Raw genomic sequence first — 18,467 nt, forward strand, 5'->3', positions numbered from 1 at the left:
TTCTTTAGCATGGCATTTAAGCCCTGCTTGCTGTCTACCCTGTGTGTGGTTGGTCAACACCCTCACCATCCATAGCCAGCTCTGTAACTTCTGTATTTCTGTGTGTGTGCACGCGTGCTGTCACTTCCATCATGTCCAACTCTTTGCGACCCAATGGACTACAGCCTGCCAGGCTTCTCTGTCCATGGGATTCTCCAGGCAAGAATACTGGAGTGGGTTGCCATTCCTTTCTCCAGGGTCTGTATCTCTGCTAGTCACCTAATACTGCCCCCTTCTGATCCTGGCCTACTGCATTTAAGATACAGTTCATCCTGTGTTAGACAGTGAGGAAATGCTCAAGATTCAAGCATACATTCCACACTCCACTTTGATGCCAACGTGTCAGCACCAGATCTCAAGCTACATTAGTCCTTAGCTCAGTTCCAGAGGAAAGTGCAATTGCCTATGGCGTTTCTATTATATGAAGTAATCTAACAAATGACCTTGTAACAATCCATCTACAATCCTCTTGCCAGTAACACTATATGGTGCCTTCTCATTTTCACTTCTTGTGTCCCAAGAGCATAAGAATCAGCCTGCAACAGCCACAGACTATCTGAAGTCCTCTTGATCATTGTTCTTACTTGAAAAGCTTCTCAGAGAACCACACGCATAGTCTAATTAACTCCCTGATTCACAGAAGAGGAGAAATTCCTGAGAGGAAGTCCTCTCTTTTGCTGTAACTCTCCTGAAGGAGTCTTCAGATTGGGATCGACTATGAGCAATCCAACCTTTCTAGCAACTGCATGAGGCCTTGTCTACTGACTGTATCGATCAATCGAAAATGAAATCTACAGAACCTTAGGGAGGATCCCGCCAGAAAATGAGTCAAAAGATGTCCTTGGACACTTGCGTCAGTTTTCTATGCTTCCTTCTTTAAATCACGATCTTGGTGATGTCTCTAAAATCCTATGGCATTTCTCAGTGAGCCAGTCTCTTAAGATCTGAGTTCCTCCTCTGGTCCCCAACTGGGATACCCTATCAATATCAAGGGCAATACCATGCTATTGGAGTAGGGACCAGTGACCATGAGGTCACATTTTATAGTGTGTCTATGCTATACAGGGGCTTCCCTGGTGGCTTAGACAGTAAAGAATCTGCCTCAAGAGTCCGGGGTTCAATCCCTGTGTCAGGAAGATCCCCTGGAAGAGGACATGGCAACCCACTCCAGTATCCTTGCCTGGAGAATTTCATGGACAGAGGAGCCTGGCGGGCTACACACAGTCCATGAGGTCCACAAAGAGTTGAACACGACCGCGCGACTAACACTTTTGCTATACAAGCCCTGTCCTGTGGTTTTGTCACCTTGAGAAGGGAAATGTAAGGGCTGAGCAGGGAGAGGCAGAAAAGGGGCACAAGGCAGGCATATTCAGACCCAGAAGAATAATGGAGCTCAGATTCCTCTATAGTTTATTGTTACAGCAGAAGTTGTGGGAGACAGGAGGGCACCCCACATATAACACACAGTGGTCAGAGCCCCAAGGCAGCCCTTCCCACCCCCATGCCAAGCCCCAAGCAGCCATGCCCAGCTTGGCTCCCCCCCACCCCCCTCTAGACACACGCTGTCTAGATAGCTACCAAAGTTAGAGCAGCCGGTGGCCCCAGTCCCCTTCCTACTGCCCAGCTCCAGCCCTTCCGTCACATTTGTTCACCGCCCACCACCTCCCATTCCAACTTCCATTTCCACACTGAACGTTTCTGGCATGTCCTGAGGACCACTAACCCACCAGCAGCTCTCCCCTGTCACACGTTCATTGAGGCCCATGCCCTTCAGAGGCACGAAGGATTAATGCGACACCATGCCAGCTTTGGTGAGAGGAGCCCCAGCCCAAAGCCCCTTACCCTTGCAATCTGGGATAAGGAGGGAGAGTCTGGGGGAGTCACCACGGACAACTTCCACAACCTCTTGTCCCTTAGCTACAGACACCCAGATTAGGGAGCAGGGATACATGCCTTCTCCGCCTAACACCAAGATGAAGGAGAGGGATCATTTAGGGGTCTGGGTCCCTAAGAGATATTAGGACATCTCTCCCAGGAGCTGAGGGAAATCACAGGTTAGAGGTCAAGGTTAGGGTAGCAATCAAAGATCAAGGTCATCTCCCCACATGATCTGCCCAGCTTCCTGTGCTCACTTGGGCCCAGTGCCCTGGGCACCTCCCAGGTTAGTACTGGGGGAGGTGAGGGCTGGGTCCCACACCAGGACAACAAGGATCATTCAACAGGAGACCTCCATGGTGTGCCCCGGGGGCCCTGAAGAGAGAGTCCCAGACTCGCTGCTCTGGGACAGGGTGCGAGAGCGGGACCGGTTGCCATCAATGGATGCTGCGCTGGTCAGGGAGGCCGTGCGAGATCGGGACAGGCGAGTCATGCAGGATGAAGCCACTGTGGAGACGGAAGGGAAAGCCAGCAGTCAGAGCGGAGGTGGGGAGAGAAGCAGGCAACTCAGAGTGGGGTGCTTGGGTGGAGACGAGAGTTACAAATGGGGCCAGGGGTCAATGAGCTTGATTTGACAGACGGCGGTAAATCCAGGAACTAGCCTGAAGTGGTTCCTGCCCCCCGTGGCCCTCCCTCCTCCTATGCCACAACCTCTTGTCTTCATGACAGCCTCTGACCCCCATACTCACTATAGCCCATGCCCTGCAGGAAGTACTTGAAGGCCTCGGTCAGCTTGCCTGGCTGTGAAAGTAAAATGAGGAAAGGGAGACAGCAAAGTGAGGTTAGAAACTGAGCTGGAGCCCATAGCCATGGCAGGTTAGAGATGGGGTGTGTAGCAAAGGGTATAGTTCAGGGCCACTAATATCCCACCCCACGAATGGCAGGGGCGCTCACCTGAGTCAGCTGGGGCTGCCCCCCAGAGTCAGCCATCTGTTCAGGAGAGAGTCATCCAGAAAAAGTGATATACATATACACCAATGAGCCATGCCGAGAGGTACGAGAGGGCTCTCTTCCCTAGGCTTCCCACTCCAGGCCGTTGGGGTGTTTTCTGTTTCTTTTACTCCACCCACCCACTTGCTCCCATGTAGGACCCTGGAAGCCAGCCTAGCAGCTGAATCTGGAGAAGATCTATGGCTCTGGACCGGGGGCCAAGAGTCAGGCTGAATGTGGAATAGGGTTACTGACCTTGAGGAAAGAAGTCTGGGTGGGGTCCAGTTTTGAGTTACATTCCACCTGGAGTAGGGAGAAGGTTGAATGAATGAAGTCACACTCCCAGTGGCCCCTCCCAACCAAAGAACCCAGAGGCCCAGACCCAATTTTTTTTTTTTTTTTTTTTTAATTTTATTTTGCCCATACCCACAACATATGGAATCTTAGTTCCCGACCAGGGATCAAACCCATGCCCCCCGCATTGGGAGCATGCAGTCTTAACCACTGGACCACCAGAAGAGTCCTCCAAATTCCTTTCTTATCAAGCCTCTGCCCATTTCCTTCTTGTCAGGAATCAACCTCTTATGCCCCAAAGTTACTCTCCCCGTCCCCAAACAGAGCTTGCTTCTTGGCAAGATAGCCCTCTGACTGCCACCCTCCTTCACCCACCCCAAGACTCCCTACTGACCACTGCATCTTCATGGGGTGCTTGGTCTCCTACCACCAGCATCACAGGGCACCTAGAGGCATAGTGTTGGGGAGCAGGTGGTGAGCCCCTGGCACTCCCTCCTCCGCCTCCTCCCAGAAGAACAGTTGGCTCCAAAGAGAAAATAACCTTCTGAACCCTGCTGACCCCACCAACAGAGTTCAAAGGGGTAGGACCTAGAGGGTGGTGGTTTGCTAAACAGGATAGGGGAAGAGGTGACAAGAAAATTCCCTGGCAAAAGACTCTCCTTCTAAAGGGTATAAGCGTCTACTAGGGGAAGATCCAGGGAGAGAGGCAAAGCTTTATCCCTTAAAGTCTTACTTGAGGGTGGTATCGCCTCCACGCACAAAGTTCAGGTCTCGGCGACTAAACAGGGTTTAAAAGAAGAGTAGAAATTTTAGGCAAGCAGTGCTACCCACCCAGATGTAAGCCAGCTTCCCCATGAGGAAGCAATCTTCCTCCCCTAAATTAGAGTTGAATATTGGTGATTACAAGTGAGAACCGAAGGAGAAGGTGGCAGACAGGCCTCAAGCATGAGCCCTATGGTCACTTGTGCCCAAGTCCCTGGTCAGAGGGCAGTGAAGGGGATGAAGGGCATGAGGACCAGAGATCATCTTACTTCAGGGAATCCAAAAATCCAAGGAAGTAACAAGAGAGAGATGGCCGGCTTCTCACAATTCTACCCCCCAAACCCCCGTCTGTCCTGCAGCTGCCCCCTACTGCCCAACAATCCCTGCCCACCTCGCACAGCCTGCTTCCCCTCCCCTTGGCCCCTCTGTGCCTCCCATGACCCCCATTCCCGCTTCTACATTTCTCATCCATGCCCACTTACTTGTTGTAGCTGTTCCAGTACAGTTCAATGTTATCCAGGTTGGGGGCATGTGCAATGATATTTCTATACTTTTGTATCAACTCAGAATTTCCGGACAGCTCTTCCTGAAGGAAAATAGAGGGAGAATAAATAGGGCTGGGAAGAGAACTCAAAAACAGTTACTAGATGCAAACTTCCCTCCCCAAATCAGTCCCAAGTAAGGAAATCACCCCACACATTCCAGTCCTTGCTGGTTCCCTCTACTTCTTCCATCTTCCACAACCACTTACCTGGCTGAAAAGATGTCCAAGGATCATCTCCGAAATGGAAGAGGTGAGACCTGTTAGCTATGAGGACAGGGCAGGTGAAAAAGCTCAGGACATTATGAGGAGTAGAGACCCAAGTTTCTTTCCTGCTCCTTCCCCCCTCCCTGAAGCTCACAGGCCAGCCAGTTATGTTGTTAGAGCCTAAATGGACCCACACAAGGGGAAGCCCCCTAAGATCTCAGTGCACAGGCCCCCCCAAACCTTGTGGGCTGCCCAATCCATCCAGCCTTTGGCGTTGGGATCAATGTTGATGAGGACAAGACCCTCGACGGTATCAGGGTGGGTAAGCTGAGGGGCAGCAGAGGGAAGTTAGAGGCAGGCATGGACTTATCCCCTCCCCACTGAGCTCTGCCCACCCCAGGCTCCATGGGGCCTGCTTCCCACCCTCGTACGCACAGCCTCCCCCCAAGCACACACTGTTAACACTGCCTGGGCCTTGGACCCGCCTTTTGCTTATCTGGGTTTTTTTTTAATTTCTTACAGCATATCGCGACAGGACGTAGGCCCCAGCTCCAACACCAATTCCAATTATTGTGGAGAAACTGTGAAAGGTAAATGTAGGTCTAATGGGTCCGGGTATCCAAAACTTTGACTCTCCAAACTCCTCACCCTCCTTCCTAAGGCCATGGACATAAAGGACAGAAAGGGACCTTCCTTTGGGGGGATGCTGAAAAAGAAGGTGCTAAGGAGCTAAAAAATGGACACTGTAGTCTTTTCCCAGCTCCCTCCAGGGAGAGTGAGTGTCTTGAAACACCCACATGCCAACCAACCAGACACTGCTTCCTATGTAGCTCTTTGTCCATTCTCAATTTTCAGGAGCTAGTTCAACTAGTTCTGTTTTCCTTCCTGGTTCCTCTAGAGGAACTGGGAAGGGGGGCACTTAAAGCAAGATATTAAAAAAGATACAACTTTGGTGAACAACAGGAAGTATCAGGAGAAAGAGCCCAAGAGGTGAACCACAGCTGCCCAGGGCCCTGATGCCCAGGAAAAGCCAAGGCAAGGACAGAGCCCAGGTGTCATCAGCACTAAGTATGCACCGAAGAGGCCACACCCGGCTTTCTTTTCCTTCTCTCACCCACTCTGCCTCGGTCTGGAGGAGGCACAGGGAGTGGGAGGGAAAGACAGGCTTGTCAGGTTCCTCAGGGACTGTGTCGCCCACTCCTCTTCTTCTCTAGCTTCCAGATCAGAGCAGACCCTCCTCAGCCTGAGGCAAGGCTAGGCACACAGCTCCCTTTTCTTCTCCTCCTCCCTTAGGGCTACTCTGCTGACTCAAGTCAGCTTTCCAAAGCCACCCACTTCCTCTCAACTGGAATAGACAACATCTAGTCCAGACAGAACTCGCTCAGGAGTTCTACGGGCCGTCTTGTGCTGGAAAGAGAACTCTGGCTCAGAGGGGTCCCCAGGCCTCTCACTTTAAGTACTGCAGGATGCAAGGGATCATGTCCGCAAGCTGGTCCAGAGATGGGTACTGATACCTGGGGAAGAAAAGAACGTTAAGGAAAACACCAACCTGCCCCCATGGCCCCCACCTCCATGTCCTACTCATTCTCTCCCAGGGTCACCATTTGCCCTCCCCTTCCTCCTCCCTGATCCAATCTACTCCATACCTGCCATGTGCCTCACAGCCTGATGAGGAGGGAAGGAGCTAATTCTCACCCCAAAGGGAACACGGGAGCCCCCTCTTCCATGCCAGGGGCATCCACATGAACCCGCACGAAGTTCTGAATGATTTCCTGCATATCCGCAAATTGAAACAGCGGCTGGAAGCAGGATTTATCTAAAGAGAATCCCCATCACCCCAACAGTAGAGTCAGACGGGGAAAATGTCCCCAGGTCAGAATCCACCCTCTTTCTTTCATGCCACATTCAGACCAGGAGAGAACTTCCCCTTGACATGCCACATGGCTCCTTTCCCATACTGGCCCTTCCCCTCACACTGGAGTCTTGCCCTTCCCCTCACACTGGAGTCTTACCCTCCCCCTGCCCCACCAGCCTCTTCCCAGAAAGAAATGGGAGAGGAAGTGAAGGTCCTTACAGTTGAGTCCCACATCATGGTAGGTGAGTATCGCTGGCCGCTTGGGTTTGGGGGTGCCATAGACAGTAAAAGTGACAGAGCCATAAGGTGTCTCCACAGAGTGAGTCTGCAGGAAAACAGGTCACCATCAGGCAGGAGTCAGGCTGAGAGGAAAAGAGGCACGAGAGGAGCCTCCATGAAAGTCGGGGCGTTGAAGGGGTAGGGGCAAAAGAGAGGAAACTGGAGCCAAAAAGTAGAAGTAGGATCAGCAAGAATTTAGGTAAAAATGACACTGGAAGATGATTTAGGGGGTGGGAAAGAATAATGAAAGATCGAAGAGCATCAGGGAACTCAGAAAAGAGGGAGGAGAAGGCAGGAAAGCAGGGAGATGGGGACAGGAAAGGACTGGAATAGAAGGAGAAGAAGCAGAGAGAAGAAAACCAGGCAGGGGCCCCTCCTTCCTGGGGCGAGAAGAGCCCCTCCTCCCACCTGGGGCTGCCCCAAACTGTTACCTGTCCCTGGTCCAGGAGGATTCGGGCAGCTAACTCAGCCTCCTGGAGAGATACACACAGACAGATACACACAGAAACACACAGTAGAGTCACAGACAGAGAGACAGACACAGATAAAAGAAAGGTAGGCAAAGAGGCCAACGGAGACCAATGACAGAAAGAGATTGACGAAAAAGAGACATGGAGAGGATGAAGGTTAGCATAGTGACAGGAAAAAAGCCTGGACTCTGAGCCGTGGTGTTTGGGGAGAGATAACATGGGGAGACGTGGAGAGCGTAGTGGGGTGTGAGTGACAATGAGATCATGAGTCCAGGAGGGGAAGAAGTGAGGGCTATGCTTCGAGGTCTGGGATTCCGGACTGGGAGTCAGGGGTCTCTGATAACCTTGGCCACCTCGGGTGTCTGCCCTGGCAACAGCGGCTTCTCCTCCGTGATCTGCACTTCCCGCAGCTCTGCCATGGTGACCTGGCAGGGTGAGGAAACACAGAGACTGGGGAGGCTGCCCCTACACCGCACGCCTCCCCCAACCCCTGGCTTCCTCTCAACACTGGACACTGCTGAGTGCGGAGGGCCCCAGGAGCTGAAGACTACTCCAGGACACAGAGAGAGGTGGTCCGGCACCCCCAGCTGTAGGGCCAGGCCGCTAGGAAAGAGGGCTTGGGGAAGAGAACTCAGGACACCACTTCCTTTCAGCCTGGCCATCCAAACACCCCTCACAACCGACACCTTCCGTACCCCCTCCCGTATCCTGGATGGAAATATCAGGGTGGGGCAGCAGGGCAGCTCAGGTTTCCCAGGCTATATTTAGGGGCCACCCCACACTCCTAGTTAGGTAGGGGGTGAAACTCGTGGCTCAGCGACTGGGTGCTCTAAAGATACCAAGGGATGGGTATCGAGAGTTCACCACTGACTGTGACCTTCGACTAAAGCGCCAAGGTCAGCAGCGCAAAGAGAAAGGGGCTAAAAATGACCTGAGTAACATGACTAAGGGGGGGAGGGGGAAACCAGAAAAGAAGGACAAGGGACATCTGTGTCCAACAGACCCAATGCCTCCCTTCCTCCCAAGACTCCTGACTTGGAATAAAGTAGCATGTATTCAACCTTTGGGGCCAGTGAGGAGCAGAGCACCTGTGCAGACCAGCAGAGTAAAAGACCAGCAGCCCGGAGGTGGGGTCACTTACTTGGCTCCTATTGGCTGGATGAAGTAGGGTTAGGGGTCAGGGTTCTCACTCCTCCTGGCTCTGGGGTCTGAGAAAACAAGGCAATGAGGTCAATGACATGGGAGACAAATCCTGGATCTTTTAGAGACAAAAAACCTAAGCCAAGACCTGGACTATCTGGGTCACCAATCCCTGCCAGGTCACTAACCCTCCCAATCTGTACCCACGAGTCCAGTGAACAAGTCTTCTCCAGGCTTCAGCTAGAATCAATACAGGCTGCCGTGGTCTGCCGGGCAACACAGCAGGTATCAGTCCAGGCTTGGGAAGCGGGGCGGGGGGCCGGGGGCGGGGCGGGGAGAGGAGAGAAGGAAGTGCTGATGTGGAGGAAAGAGCGTGTCTTATGTCAGAACCTCTGGATTCTACCCCAGGCTCTGCTGCTCCCACTGTGACCTTGGCTCTGTCTGTCACTACTCTTGCGCTCAATTTCTTATTTGCAAATTAAAGTGGGGACTAAGGGATCCCCAAGATTTTTGACAGCTCTCGAGTGAGATGGGGTGGCAGAGCACGACTGTTTCTTTCCACCATTAAAAAAAATTTTTTTTAAGCCTCGTGCTTTCGCTTCTGTCCTCCACCCAGTTTCGGTGTGGGTCCCGAAAGTGGAGAAGGGGTGTGTAGGGGGCGTTTCCACAGTCTCTCCCCAGCGTGCCCCGACGACCCGCAAGGGCCGAGAGCCAGCTGGGAAGGGATGGGGAGGACAGATGGAACTGACTGGGCCCAGCCCCCGGAACCTGTCCCTCCGAGTCCCCTCGCTGCCATCCGCGTGGGGACTGACAATTCGCGCGGCTGGCGCGGAGAGCCCTGGACCCCGAACTCAACTTCGTGCACGCCCTAAACACGCCCTGCAGCCCGCGGAGCCTCCGCCTCTGTGCGCCGCGGCCTCGCGGCCCTGTGGGCCGGCTCCTGCCCACAAGCCGTACTCTCCGAGACGTTGGGATCCAAGCGCCTCCCGGCACCCCCAGGTGCCAGCCTGGCCCCGCGGCCCCACTCCCGCCCTTCCCCCTACCTGCTGCCGCCGCCGCCGCTTCCACCTTCACTTGCCTTTGACTCCCCGGCCCGCCCCGGCTCGGGCTCCCCACAGACCCGCCCCCGGCCCGCCCCAGCCCGCCCACCGGCCGCCAGCTCCCCGCAGATCCGCCCCAGACCCCTGGTAAACACGCCCCCCTTCACCCCGCCCGGAGCCTCCCACAGCTCCGGGAGGGGCAGCGCTGGGGGCCCGAGGGGAACTCTAAAGAAAGCCAACTGCTGGGTGCTTCCAGACTCCGGCCCGCGCTCCCCACAACATTCACTACCCGCCCCCGCCCCGACCCCGGCAACCGGGCGGCTGTGGGTGTGGGGGATCCCTTAGTCCCGTGGGGGATCCCCACGCCCGCTCTCAGCACCGCCCCCACCCGTGATCTGGCCCTGCCTGTAGCACTCAGGCTCCTTCCTGCGCCCCGACTCCGAGGTGGGAACGGGTAAAAGGGAGACGAAGCCAGGGTGCTGGCACCCCACGATTTTGACTCCACCCGCCTGGAAACAGAGGGCTAGGCCAAAGAAGGATCGCTGCTGAGGAGGCGAGGGTCTCGACCGCGGAGAGGGGAGGTGTGCCTGCACCGACTAGGGAGTGGGGGCGTCGAGGGCGCGGGAGTTACAATTTCTGGGCGCCCAGGGTCCTGGTACCTCCTCTCTCTGCAGTGTCCGGGCGACTGCTCTCCGGGTTGCTCCCTGAGAAGTTGGAAAACAAGGCGGGGAGGGAGGGGGGGGATGCGGGGGGCCGCTATAAATAGAGGGAGATCGCGGGAGGGTGGGGAAAGGATGGCCAACGGGGACTCCCGGGTCAAGGCCCCAAGGAGGGGCGGAGGAGGGGCCAGGACCCCCAGGGGTGCTGACTCTTGGGTAAACAGGCACAGAGGTGGAGTTAACTCTGTGGAAGTGGGGTGGGGGTTTAGGGAGGACGCAGTGTCCCGGGCTGGGACCCAAGAGACCCTGTGGCTTCAGTGCTAACCCCTTCTATTCTGGCCCAGAGAAGGAGGCCGGCTAGGGCCAGCCAAGGCAATGGTTTCTCAGGGACTGTGGCGTCTCTTAGGGCCTGGGTGGGTGTGACGGCCTGGATCCCTCACTCACCCTGCTCCCTCCCCACCTATATGCACCCTCCCTGTGCCCCTCGGGGAAAAGTCACCCAGAATGAGATAGTTATGAGGCTAAAGGGATTCAAAGTTGTCTTACACAAAAGGACACAGACTGGATTTCTCCCCACCTGCGCCCTTTCCAGGTTCCCTTCCCCCAGAGGTCCCCACCCCATCCTCCTTCAGCCTGGTTCCTGAGTTGCCATTTCGGGGGCTGGGCGCCAGGCCAGTTGGGAACAATGGCCAATGGAACTGGAGCTGCCAACTGCAACACCAGCTCAGACTGCCCCCCCAAGACCCCTAAATTGCTTTCCCCCTCCTGCCTGGGAACCACCCCCCACAACCACCCTCACCACCCCCTCCCATCCAAGGAACATCAATGCCCCTTTCATCCCCACTTGGCAGGGTCTATTGGAAAGGAGGGGCCAAGAGGGAGGAGGTGACCCAGAGTAGATCCCGACTAATCAAATCCAGCTTTTAACAACCCCAAACCTAAAGGATTCCCTCTAGACTCCCCAATTTGGGGCACCCAAGTTTTCCTCCATTCCCTTCCCCACTCCCTTCATAACCATTTACCCAGAAACTGACACAGAAGCTGGGCACCCCTGGCTCCTTGCCTAGTCCCCTCTCCCCTCTGGATGCCAGTTTAACACTCTCCTGGACAAGGAAAAGCCTGCTGGAATTGGGACTGTAGATAAAAATGCATAGGACAGAAGAGACCTCTCCCAGCCCAGCTGGAACTGGGGGAGAAAAGAGAGCCTACAGTGAGAAATTCTGCCTGCTGCCTCCTCTGATGTATCTAAAGTAGGTCTTACTTGGAGTGGGGGAGGGAAGGACCTGGAGGTTCCAGCATCTAAATCCGTCTCTGGGTCAGGATGACTCAGGGGGAACCTGATAAGGGGCCTACGCAGGGGCGTAGGGCAGGCAGGAGTCAGGAAATTTCCACTGGAATCTGTTTGCTTCCTAGGCTAGGGGTCTCAGCCTGCCACAGGCAGTAAGAGGCTGCTTCTGCTCTAAGATGGGGTCCCTCCTTATCAGGGCAGATCTCAGCCTGGTCCAGTGTCAGTGGCCCAACAAGAACAATTTCCCTAACTTCCTTCTCTTGGACCAAGAAGCAGCTTCAAACTATACCTTCCAGTTGGCAACAATAAGGACCTGCTCTGCGCAAGCCACTGTATAGATGGAATTCAAAGAAGTGTGAGTCTAGTCATACCTCTCTAGAGCTTAGGATCCAGTAGTTGAGAGAAGATACAAAGATAGAAAACGTTCAGAATGACGTAATAATATAAGATTAATTGTTTACACAATAAGTGCTATAGGAAGAGTTTCCCATCCTTTTCAAGTGGGAGATCAGAGACTTCCATTCCCAAATGATGATTTTAAAATCCCCTGATGGAGACCAACTGTGAATTCAGCAAATACTTTCAGGTAAGTTTGTTCAGTCTTCTGGTAATTGTAACATCTATGCATGTATGCACTTACATGTGCAAAGTTTATTATTTACTCAATGACCAGTCTTCTGTGTGTGTGTATATATATATATATAGGTTCCACAGGCCCTCAATAACTCAGAAACCCTTGCCCAAAGAGGCTTCAGCCCACAGGCTAAGAACCATTATCTTAGTATAATTCAGAGAAGGAAAGGGTTTTGTTCTTAGGGTAAAGCATCCTATGAGAAGTACAGTACAGTACTTGCGTGAGAAGGAGGGGCATTCTATTAAGGCAGAGAGATCATAAAGGAAAGTTTAGGGACAGAAATACACAAGTTAATTTGATGAACTGCATAGTAGCTACTACGTGGAAGATAATTCCTACATAGTATCCCCCCCCAATACTATAAGATAAATATTATTGTCCTCACTGTACAGATGAAGAAATTAAAGCTCAGAGGTGTTTAGTCTCTTGCTCAAGGCCACTCACTAGTAAATGATTTATCTAGGACTTAAATCCCTGGATTCAATCCTCTCCAAAGTTATTCTGTCTCTACCAGGCTTCAGGTAGCCTCTGCAGCATAGAGTGATTAGGTCATTATAGCCACAAATGCAGAGTAATACTGATGAAATGTGACATCTGGTAAGGTGGATTGGAGCCAAGTGTGAAGGTCCTTGAATGACAGGTGAAAAGGGTTGACTCTTCAAAAAATTTTGAAGATCCAGAGTGTTCTTGATCAGGAACAATGGATAAGTAATTGTTTTGTGAAAATAATCTGATTGGGAGCGGAGGGTTAAGAAGAGATGGATTATGGAGTGGTTGAGGGTAAGGCATTTGACTTAGGAAAGAGGTCATTTAGAAGCCAGAATAATCAACTAGATATGAGATGACAGGGACTTGAATAAAGAGTGGGAGTAACAGGAATGGAAAGGAAGGAGTGGATTTATAAGACAAGGGAATTACAGAAATTGGTGACTGATTAGATGGGATGGGGAGGGAAGTCACCGACCTAGTGGCTCTATTTTAGGAGCCATGAAGTTCATTGCTCTAGATGGTTTCCAGCAAGAGAAAAGGCCAAAGAGAAACTCCTTCTGAAAGAAGAAACAACACATGTAGTAAAAACTGAGTAAAATTACAGCATTACTTTAAAAAGAGAGGGGAGGGCATTCCCTAGTGGTCCAGTAGTTACTCAGAGCCTTCACTGCCGAGAGCCTAGGTTCAGTCCCTGGTCAGTGAACTAAGATTCCAGAAGCCATGTGGCATGGGAAGAAAAAAATATCCCTGACCTGCATAGAAAATTAAAATTATCTGGAAGATTTTGAGAGTCTGAGGCTCACCCTCACCCTAACCCAGCCAGGTGTGTGACCCTACAAGGCCCACACTCTTTCCGTGTGGGGCCCAAACTGGAAGCCATTTCAAGTTCCTATTGAGCCTGGTCTGCCAAAGCCAGTGGGATTCTCCATGTGGGTCATTAACCCGGCCAGGAGATGAAAAAGGGACAGTGCTAGACTGATGTCAACCTGTTTCCCTTAACTCCTTCCCTGAGCTCTCCTCAACTTTTGTTGAGGGACAGAGTATAAGACAGTTTAACTAGGACCAGAGGACTGGTTCAAGCAGGGCTGAACCAATGAGGGAAGCTTGGTCACTTGCAGAGATCAGGAGTTTGGTAACATGCTCAATGCAGCATGCAAGGTAGGGACCCAAGACCCCCTCCCCCAAGATTAGAGCTGTAACAGGGGCTGAAAATGATGTCACATAAACACTGCTGAGGTCACAGAAACTTCCCTCTCCTCCCTGTCTCCCTCCCCACTGCCCCCCAGTCTCCTCAGCCAGCCGGCTCCCACGGATCTGCACACACTTACCTACAGAGGCTGGTTAGGGTCAGACACCATCCAGGCACTCTCAGGTACACAGAAGTGGTGGGGAAGTGGTTGGCAGTGGTGATTATTCAGTATGTAGGATCCACACTAGTATCCCTCGTACTGGGAACAGTAGGTCGGACGGGTGTGTTTGTTGCTGTTGCTGATTCTGATTTTACTGTAACCTTCATCATTCTTACTCCTCAGTCCTCCCCCCTCCCTCACCCCCAAGCCTCCCCCCTTACTGTCCTCCCCTACCTCCCGTTGACCATGGCATCAGAAGCAGAAAGAACGTTCCAGCGGTTTGCTGTCTTTGGAGAATCGTCAAGCAGTGGCACTGAAATGAACAACAAGAACTTCTCCAAGCTGTGCAAAGACTGTGGCATCATGGATGGCAAGACGGTCACCTCCACTGACGTGGACATCGTTTTCAGCAAAGTCAAGTAAGGGACCACAGACGGGTGTGGGGGTGGTGAGTAAAACAAGCAAGGTCATGGGATGTGGCAGGGTTTCTGCAGTAGAACATTTGTAACAGGTCTCCTGAGCACCTACTGGGTGCCTGGCTCTGCTAGGCCCTGACCTCAAGACATTCAGTGTATAGAGGCCCCGTCTGAGTAAGAGGAGGGCTGGACCTTGGAAAGCAATGACTTCATGTTCCCCAGTTCCTGGATTTCTGTCTTACTGACCAGGGCCAAGAATGCCCGAACCATCACATTCCAACAGTTCCAGGAAGCAATGAAGGAACTGGGCCAGAAGCGATTCAAGGGTAAAAGCCCGGATGAAGCCCTGGAGAACATTTATAAGCTCATGGAGGGCAAGGACCCAGCTACCACTGGTGTTACTGTGAGTGACAGACTTCATTCCTAACCCTGACTCTGCTTCCCTGAGTCCCTGCTGCTCTCATCTCCCCTCCTCTGCACCAATGTCCCCAACCCTTTTCAATAGCAGAAGGGAGACGGGGCAGAAGGCCTTTGGGCACTTTTAGAGATCATCGAGTCATTTCAGAAGTGAGGAAACCGTGAGAAGTGACTTACCCAAGGTCCACAGCGATTTTATTTATTTACTTATTTTTCTTTTCACACCTATTTTAATAGTAAAACTTAGACTCATTCCCAAGTATCCAGGATCTGGGCCAAGCCACCAGGGCCAGGTGGCTTTGGGGAAACACTGAGCACAGAGCACATGCTACCTGCTCCCTACTCCTCTTTGCGCTCTTATGTAAGGTCTAATATCTGACCTCTTGCCTCGACCCACCTTTCTGTTCCCTATTTATCCCCTCTCTACTAAAAGCTCTTTCTACTGTGGGTTTCAAATAGGGCCTTCCCAGCAGGACAGAGGGGCTTCCCTGATGGCTCAGATGGTAAAGAATTTGCTTGCAATGCTGGAGACCTGGGTTTGATCCCTGGGTTGGAAAGATCCCATAGAGGAGGGCATGGCAACCCACTCCAGTATTCTTGCCTGGAGAATCCCCATGGATAGAGGAGCCTGGAGGGCTACAGTCCATGGGGTCACAAAGAGCTGGACAAGACTGAGCGACTAAGCACAGCACAGCAGGACAGAACTTGTGTTTTAGGTCTGCGATTGAAGTCCTCTGGCTGCAGCCTAGTCAAAATAGCTTCTCTGGAAGCAGAAAAATCCACACACACCTCCCTACTCATTCCCATGCCCCGGATTCCTTTCTCACGAGTGGATGGCTTTTATCATAGTTCCTCCTCTCGTCTGCACCTGAGCCCTAAGCAGGCAGCACCATGCCAGGGGTTGAACATGGGCTCAGACAACTAATAAAACTACTCGAAGGCCATTTCTAGAGAAGGGCTGTGACAGTGGAGGGGAAGGAAGGGAGAAGGCTCAGGCTCCTCACCCTCTGGCCCACAGAAAGCGACAACAGTGGGCGGGGTGAGCCGGCTGACGGACACCAGCAAGTACACCGGTACCCACAAGGAGCGCTTTGACGAGAGTGGCAAGGGGAAAGGCATCGCGGGACGGGAAGACGTGACTGACAACTCAGGCTACGTGAGTGGCTACAAGGGTGCTGGCACGTATGATAAGAAGGGCAGCAACTAGGGAGTAGCCTCATCTTCGCCTGTTGGCCCTTGACCCTGCATCTTGAACACCAGGGAGCTTGGAGGGGACAATAAACATCTGTGTGTGCAGCAGTTCATGAGCTCCGTCTTCCACCCGGGGAAGGATGAGGGACCCTTGGTGCAGAAACAGAGAGAAGAGCCGAGAAACCCAAGGGTAGGCCTTCCCAGAAGCATGTCCTTCGTTCTACTTGGCCTCCTCATCACTGGGTAGCATCCCCCTCAACAGCTCCTTCTAAGAACATGGCTGAGGAATATACTTGGAGATAAGCGATAAACTAGCTGTGGAGGCAAAAGTATTTGTTAGTTGTGCTCACACATTACCAGTATCCATCACCCCCAGCATCCCAAAGGGGAGTAGCAGTTCCCGATTTGACATAGCATGGCCCAAATACTAGCAATGAGACCGTTCCCTGTCCCTCCACCTTCCTCATCTGCTGCAGTCCATGTTCTGTTGGGGAAGAAATAGACACCAGAGATCTGGTGGCCAAGGATCAAGGATCTACTTAGCCTAACTCCTGTTATGAGCTTATTCTAGAGCTAAGGGTTTCCCTGGTGGCTCGAGAATGTGCCTGCATTGCTGGAGATGTGCAGGAGACATGGGTTCTATCCTTGGGTCAGGAAGATCCCCTGGAGTAGGAAATGACAATCCACTCCAATATACTTGCCTGGAAAATTCCATAGACAGAGGAGCCTGGTGGGCTACAGTCCATGGGGTCGCAAGAGTCAAATACGACTGAGCACACAACACAACAAGGGTAAGGAGACTTCATTTTCAACCCAGTCCAGAGCTGAGTCTTACCCCACCCACCTCCATCGTGGTAGATGTGGAACAGAAGATCCTACTGACCCTACTGCCAAAGGGTGGCCCAGGAAGATGGCCAGAGGTGGGTGACTTCCAGGACTCTGAGAGTAGGAGTTCTGATGCATTGCAGGAAAAGTAATGAAATCAGAACTAATTCAGATGTGCTTTTTATCTTTTTATTTTGCAATGATTAGACTCACAGGCAGATGTAAAAAAAATACAGAGAGATCCCATGTACCCTTCTCCCAATTTCATCCAATGGTTGTATCTTACATAATTCAAATATGGTTTTAAAACCTTCTGTGACCACAGCTGAGCCCACTTCATCCCTGCCTTGTCAGAGGCAGATCCTGGATTTGGGGGGATATCAGAAGGAGCTTCAGGAAGGAAAAGGATGCAGGAATCTCTGGGAGAACAGGTCAGAGAAGATAACTTAAAACTCCAGTGGTCCAAGGCGAGAAGGATGGAAGGAAAAGAGGTCAGAGAAAGAATACAGGATGACTAAAGAGGTTGGAGGAGTTGGGGAGAGACTGAGAGCTGAGGGGGATGGCCTGGAGAAATGAAGCTGATATGAGTCTAAGACTCTTAGGGAGGGTCCTACAGCTAGAGATAGCCACCATACGGGTGAGCGAGTGGAGGGAATCGTAAGGGACATGGGGAAGACCGAGAAGGGAAAGGTGGCAGGGAGAGGATTTGAGACTCGGAACCGGTGCCATGGTGTGAGCTGAGGCTCTGGGACTCCGGCCAGGATTCAGAATCTGGCCCAGTAGATGGACAGTCGCTGCCAACTGGACACAGTCAGCTTCTTGGGTGGGTAAAACGGTCTGTGGGAGAGCGAGAACGGTGGCGGGGGTGGTGGGGGGAGGGAAACAAGACGGAAAAGGCCTAAAAGACAGTACAATGTTGCATGGTGACCAAAAGTCTGGACATACTTCCTGCCTCCCTGGTCTCTTGGGAGGGGACTCTGCCTGCCTGTGAAGCCAGAAAGGAAGCCTTGTACCAGGAATCTGAGCTTCAGGAGTGGGGACAGGCTAGTGTGTAGCAGTGGCCATGCACGGGGAGTTGCGGGGGTGGTTTTAGACCAAAGGCTTCCCTTCCTAGTAGAGGCCAATGATATCTATGGGTTCACCATCATACTTTTCAGAGCAGAGCAGATAGAGCCTTTGGTTGGTCAGGGTGCTGTTGTAACGGCAGCTGGTCGGCGGCTGTCTGGGGTACAGGGAGCAAATTGTGAGCGGGATGGAGTCCTTGGTGAGCGTGCAGTATTCATTGTAATTCTCACAGAAGCTCTCACTGTATTTGCAGAACTTCCAGATGACTGTCCAAGGGGCATGTAAGACATAATGGATCCTTGGGCAATACCAGCTTTCTTGCCTGCCCCGAACATAGGACATCAGACCATTGCAGTAACCTTGGAAACCTTGGGCGTAGGTAACCTTGGGATAGTCAACGTGTAAGGTACGGAAGTTCTTGATGGCAAGCTGAGTCTTGATGTTTTCAAGCAAAGCTGTCCCTAGAACAACCTGGAGGAAGAGGAGCTGGGCCACAAGTGGTGCCATTCTTCCTGCTGGCAGAGTTAAGGTGGTTGGAGACAGAGGTGGCTGGCTGTCCCTGCCCAGAGCCTCCAGTGTGCCCCCAGCCTCCCCAGTGCGCCCTCCCCTATGCCCTCAAGGCCCAACTGTCCCTCAGAGATC

General features: G+C 52.5%; 3 protein-coding genes across 11 annotated transcripts in view; 1 reads left to right on the plus strand and 2 right to left on the minus strand.

Moving 5' to 3' along the window:
- Positions 1-1,590: 1,590 nt before the first annotated feature.
- NDRG2 (NDRG family member 2) lies at positions 1,591-10,235 on the minus strand. Of its 6 annotated transcripts, none has more exons than XM_070378301.1 (17): positions 10,152-10,235; positions 8,454-8,520; positions 7,657-7,737; positions 7,274-7,315; positions 6,783-6,888; positions 6,404-6,524; positions 6,160-6,222; positions 5,229-5,289; positions 4,949-5,035; positions 4,712-4,768; positions 4,443-4,546; positions 3,932-3,976; positions 3,593-3,644; positions 3,160-3,207; positions 2,869-2,904; positions 2,664-2,715; positions 1,593-2,421 (listed from the first exon to the last, which is right to left on the minus strand). In XM_070378301.1, the coding sequence occupies exons 3-17, from the start codon at positions 7,729-7,731 to the stop codon at positions 2,255-2,257; spliced, it is 1,116 nt and encodes a 371-aa protein (XP_070234402.1). In that variant the 5' UTR covers positions 7,732-7,737; positions 8,454-8,520; positions 10,152-10,235; the 3' UTR covers positions 1,593-2,254. The 6 variants fall into 6 exon arrangements, with proteins under 6 accessions (XP_070234405.1, XP_005900632.2, XP_070234402.1 ...); XM_070378300.1 differs by lacking the exon at positions 10,152-10,235 and adding an exon at positions 9,496-9,581; XM_070378302.1 differs by lacking the exon at positions 10,152-10,235 and adding an exon at positions 8,656-8,680.
- Positions 10,236-10,282: 47 nt separating this feature from the next.
- TPPP2 (tubulin polymerization promoting protein family member 2) lies at positions 10,283-18,216 on the plus strand. 3 transcript variants are annotated; one of them, XM_070378306.1, is made up of 6 exons: positions 10,284-11,794; positions 11,909-12,025; positions 14,095-14,330; positions 14,577-14,730; positions 15,763-16,855; positions 18,079-18,213. In XM_070378306.1, exons 2-5 carry the CDS (start codon positions 11,990-11,992, stop codon positions 15,949-15,951), a joined length of 615 nt encoding a protein of 204 aa, XP_070234407.1. In that variant the 5' UTR covers positions 10,284-11,794; positions 11,909-11,989; the 3' UTR covers positions 15,952-16,855; positions 18,079-18,213. The 3 variants fall into 3 exon arrangements, with proteins under 3 accessions (XP_070234408.1, XP_070234407.1, XP_070234406.1); XM_070378307.1 differs by having other exon boundaries at positions 10,283-12,025; positions 15,763-15,900; positions 18,079-18,216; XM_070378305.1 differs by having other exon boundaries at positions 10,284-12,025.
- Positions 17,119-18,467, minus strand: part of RNASE13 (ribonuclease A family member 13 (inactive)) — a 49,336-nt gene continuing 47,987 nt past the window's right edge. The window contains exon 3 of one of the 2 annotated variants that reach the window (XM_070378310.1): positions 17,119-18,340. In XM_070378310.1, the coding sequence (XP_070234411.1) occupies positions 17,871-18,332 (462 nt within the window). In that variant the 5' untranslated portion in view covers positions 18,333-18,340 and the 3' untranslated portion in view covers positions 17,119-17,870. The remainder of the gene's footprint in view (positions 18,341-18,467) is intronic. The other variant, XM_005900562.2, reaches the window with a different exon arrangement.

The sequence above is a fragment of the Bos mutus genome, chromosome 10 (genome assembly GCF_027580195.1).
Source record: "Bos mutus isolate GX-2022 chromosome 10, NWIPB_WYAK_1.1, whole genome shotgun sequence".
Taxonomy (NCBI): domain Eukaryota; kingdom Metazoa; phylum Chordata; class Mammalia; order Artiodactyla; family Bovidae; genus Bos; species Bos mutus.

Excerpts from the sequence above, each read along its gene's own strand:
- TPPP2 (XM_070378305.1), top strand. The coding sequence starts at position 11,990 with ATGGAGACCAACTGTGAATTCAGCAAATACTTTCAG. Across the intron at positions 12,026-14,094 it reads AATTCAGCAAATACTTTCAG|TCCTCCCCCCTCCCTCACCC; the intron begins GTAAGTTTGTTC and ends CTTACTCCTCAG. Across the intron at positions 14,731-15,762 it reads CAGCTACCACTGGTGTTACT|AAAGCGACAACAGTGGGCGG; the intron begins GTGAGTGACAGA and ends TCTGGCCCACAG.
- NDRG2 (XM_070378301.1), bottom strand. The coding sequence starts at position 7,731 with ATGGCAGAGCTGCGGGAAGTGCAGATCACGGAGGAGAAGCCGCTGTTG. Across the intron at positions 7,316-7,656 it reads AGACACCCGAGGTGGCCAAG|GAGGCTGAGTTAGCTGCCCG; the intron begins GTTATCAGAGAC and ends GTATCTCTCCAG. Across the intron at positions 5,290-6,159 it reads TGCATCCTGCAGTACTTAAA|TTTCTCCACAATAATTGGAA; the intron begins GTGAGAGGCCTG and ends TACCTTTCACAG.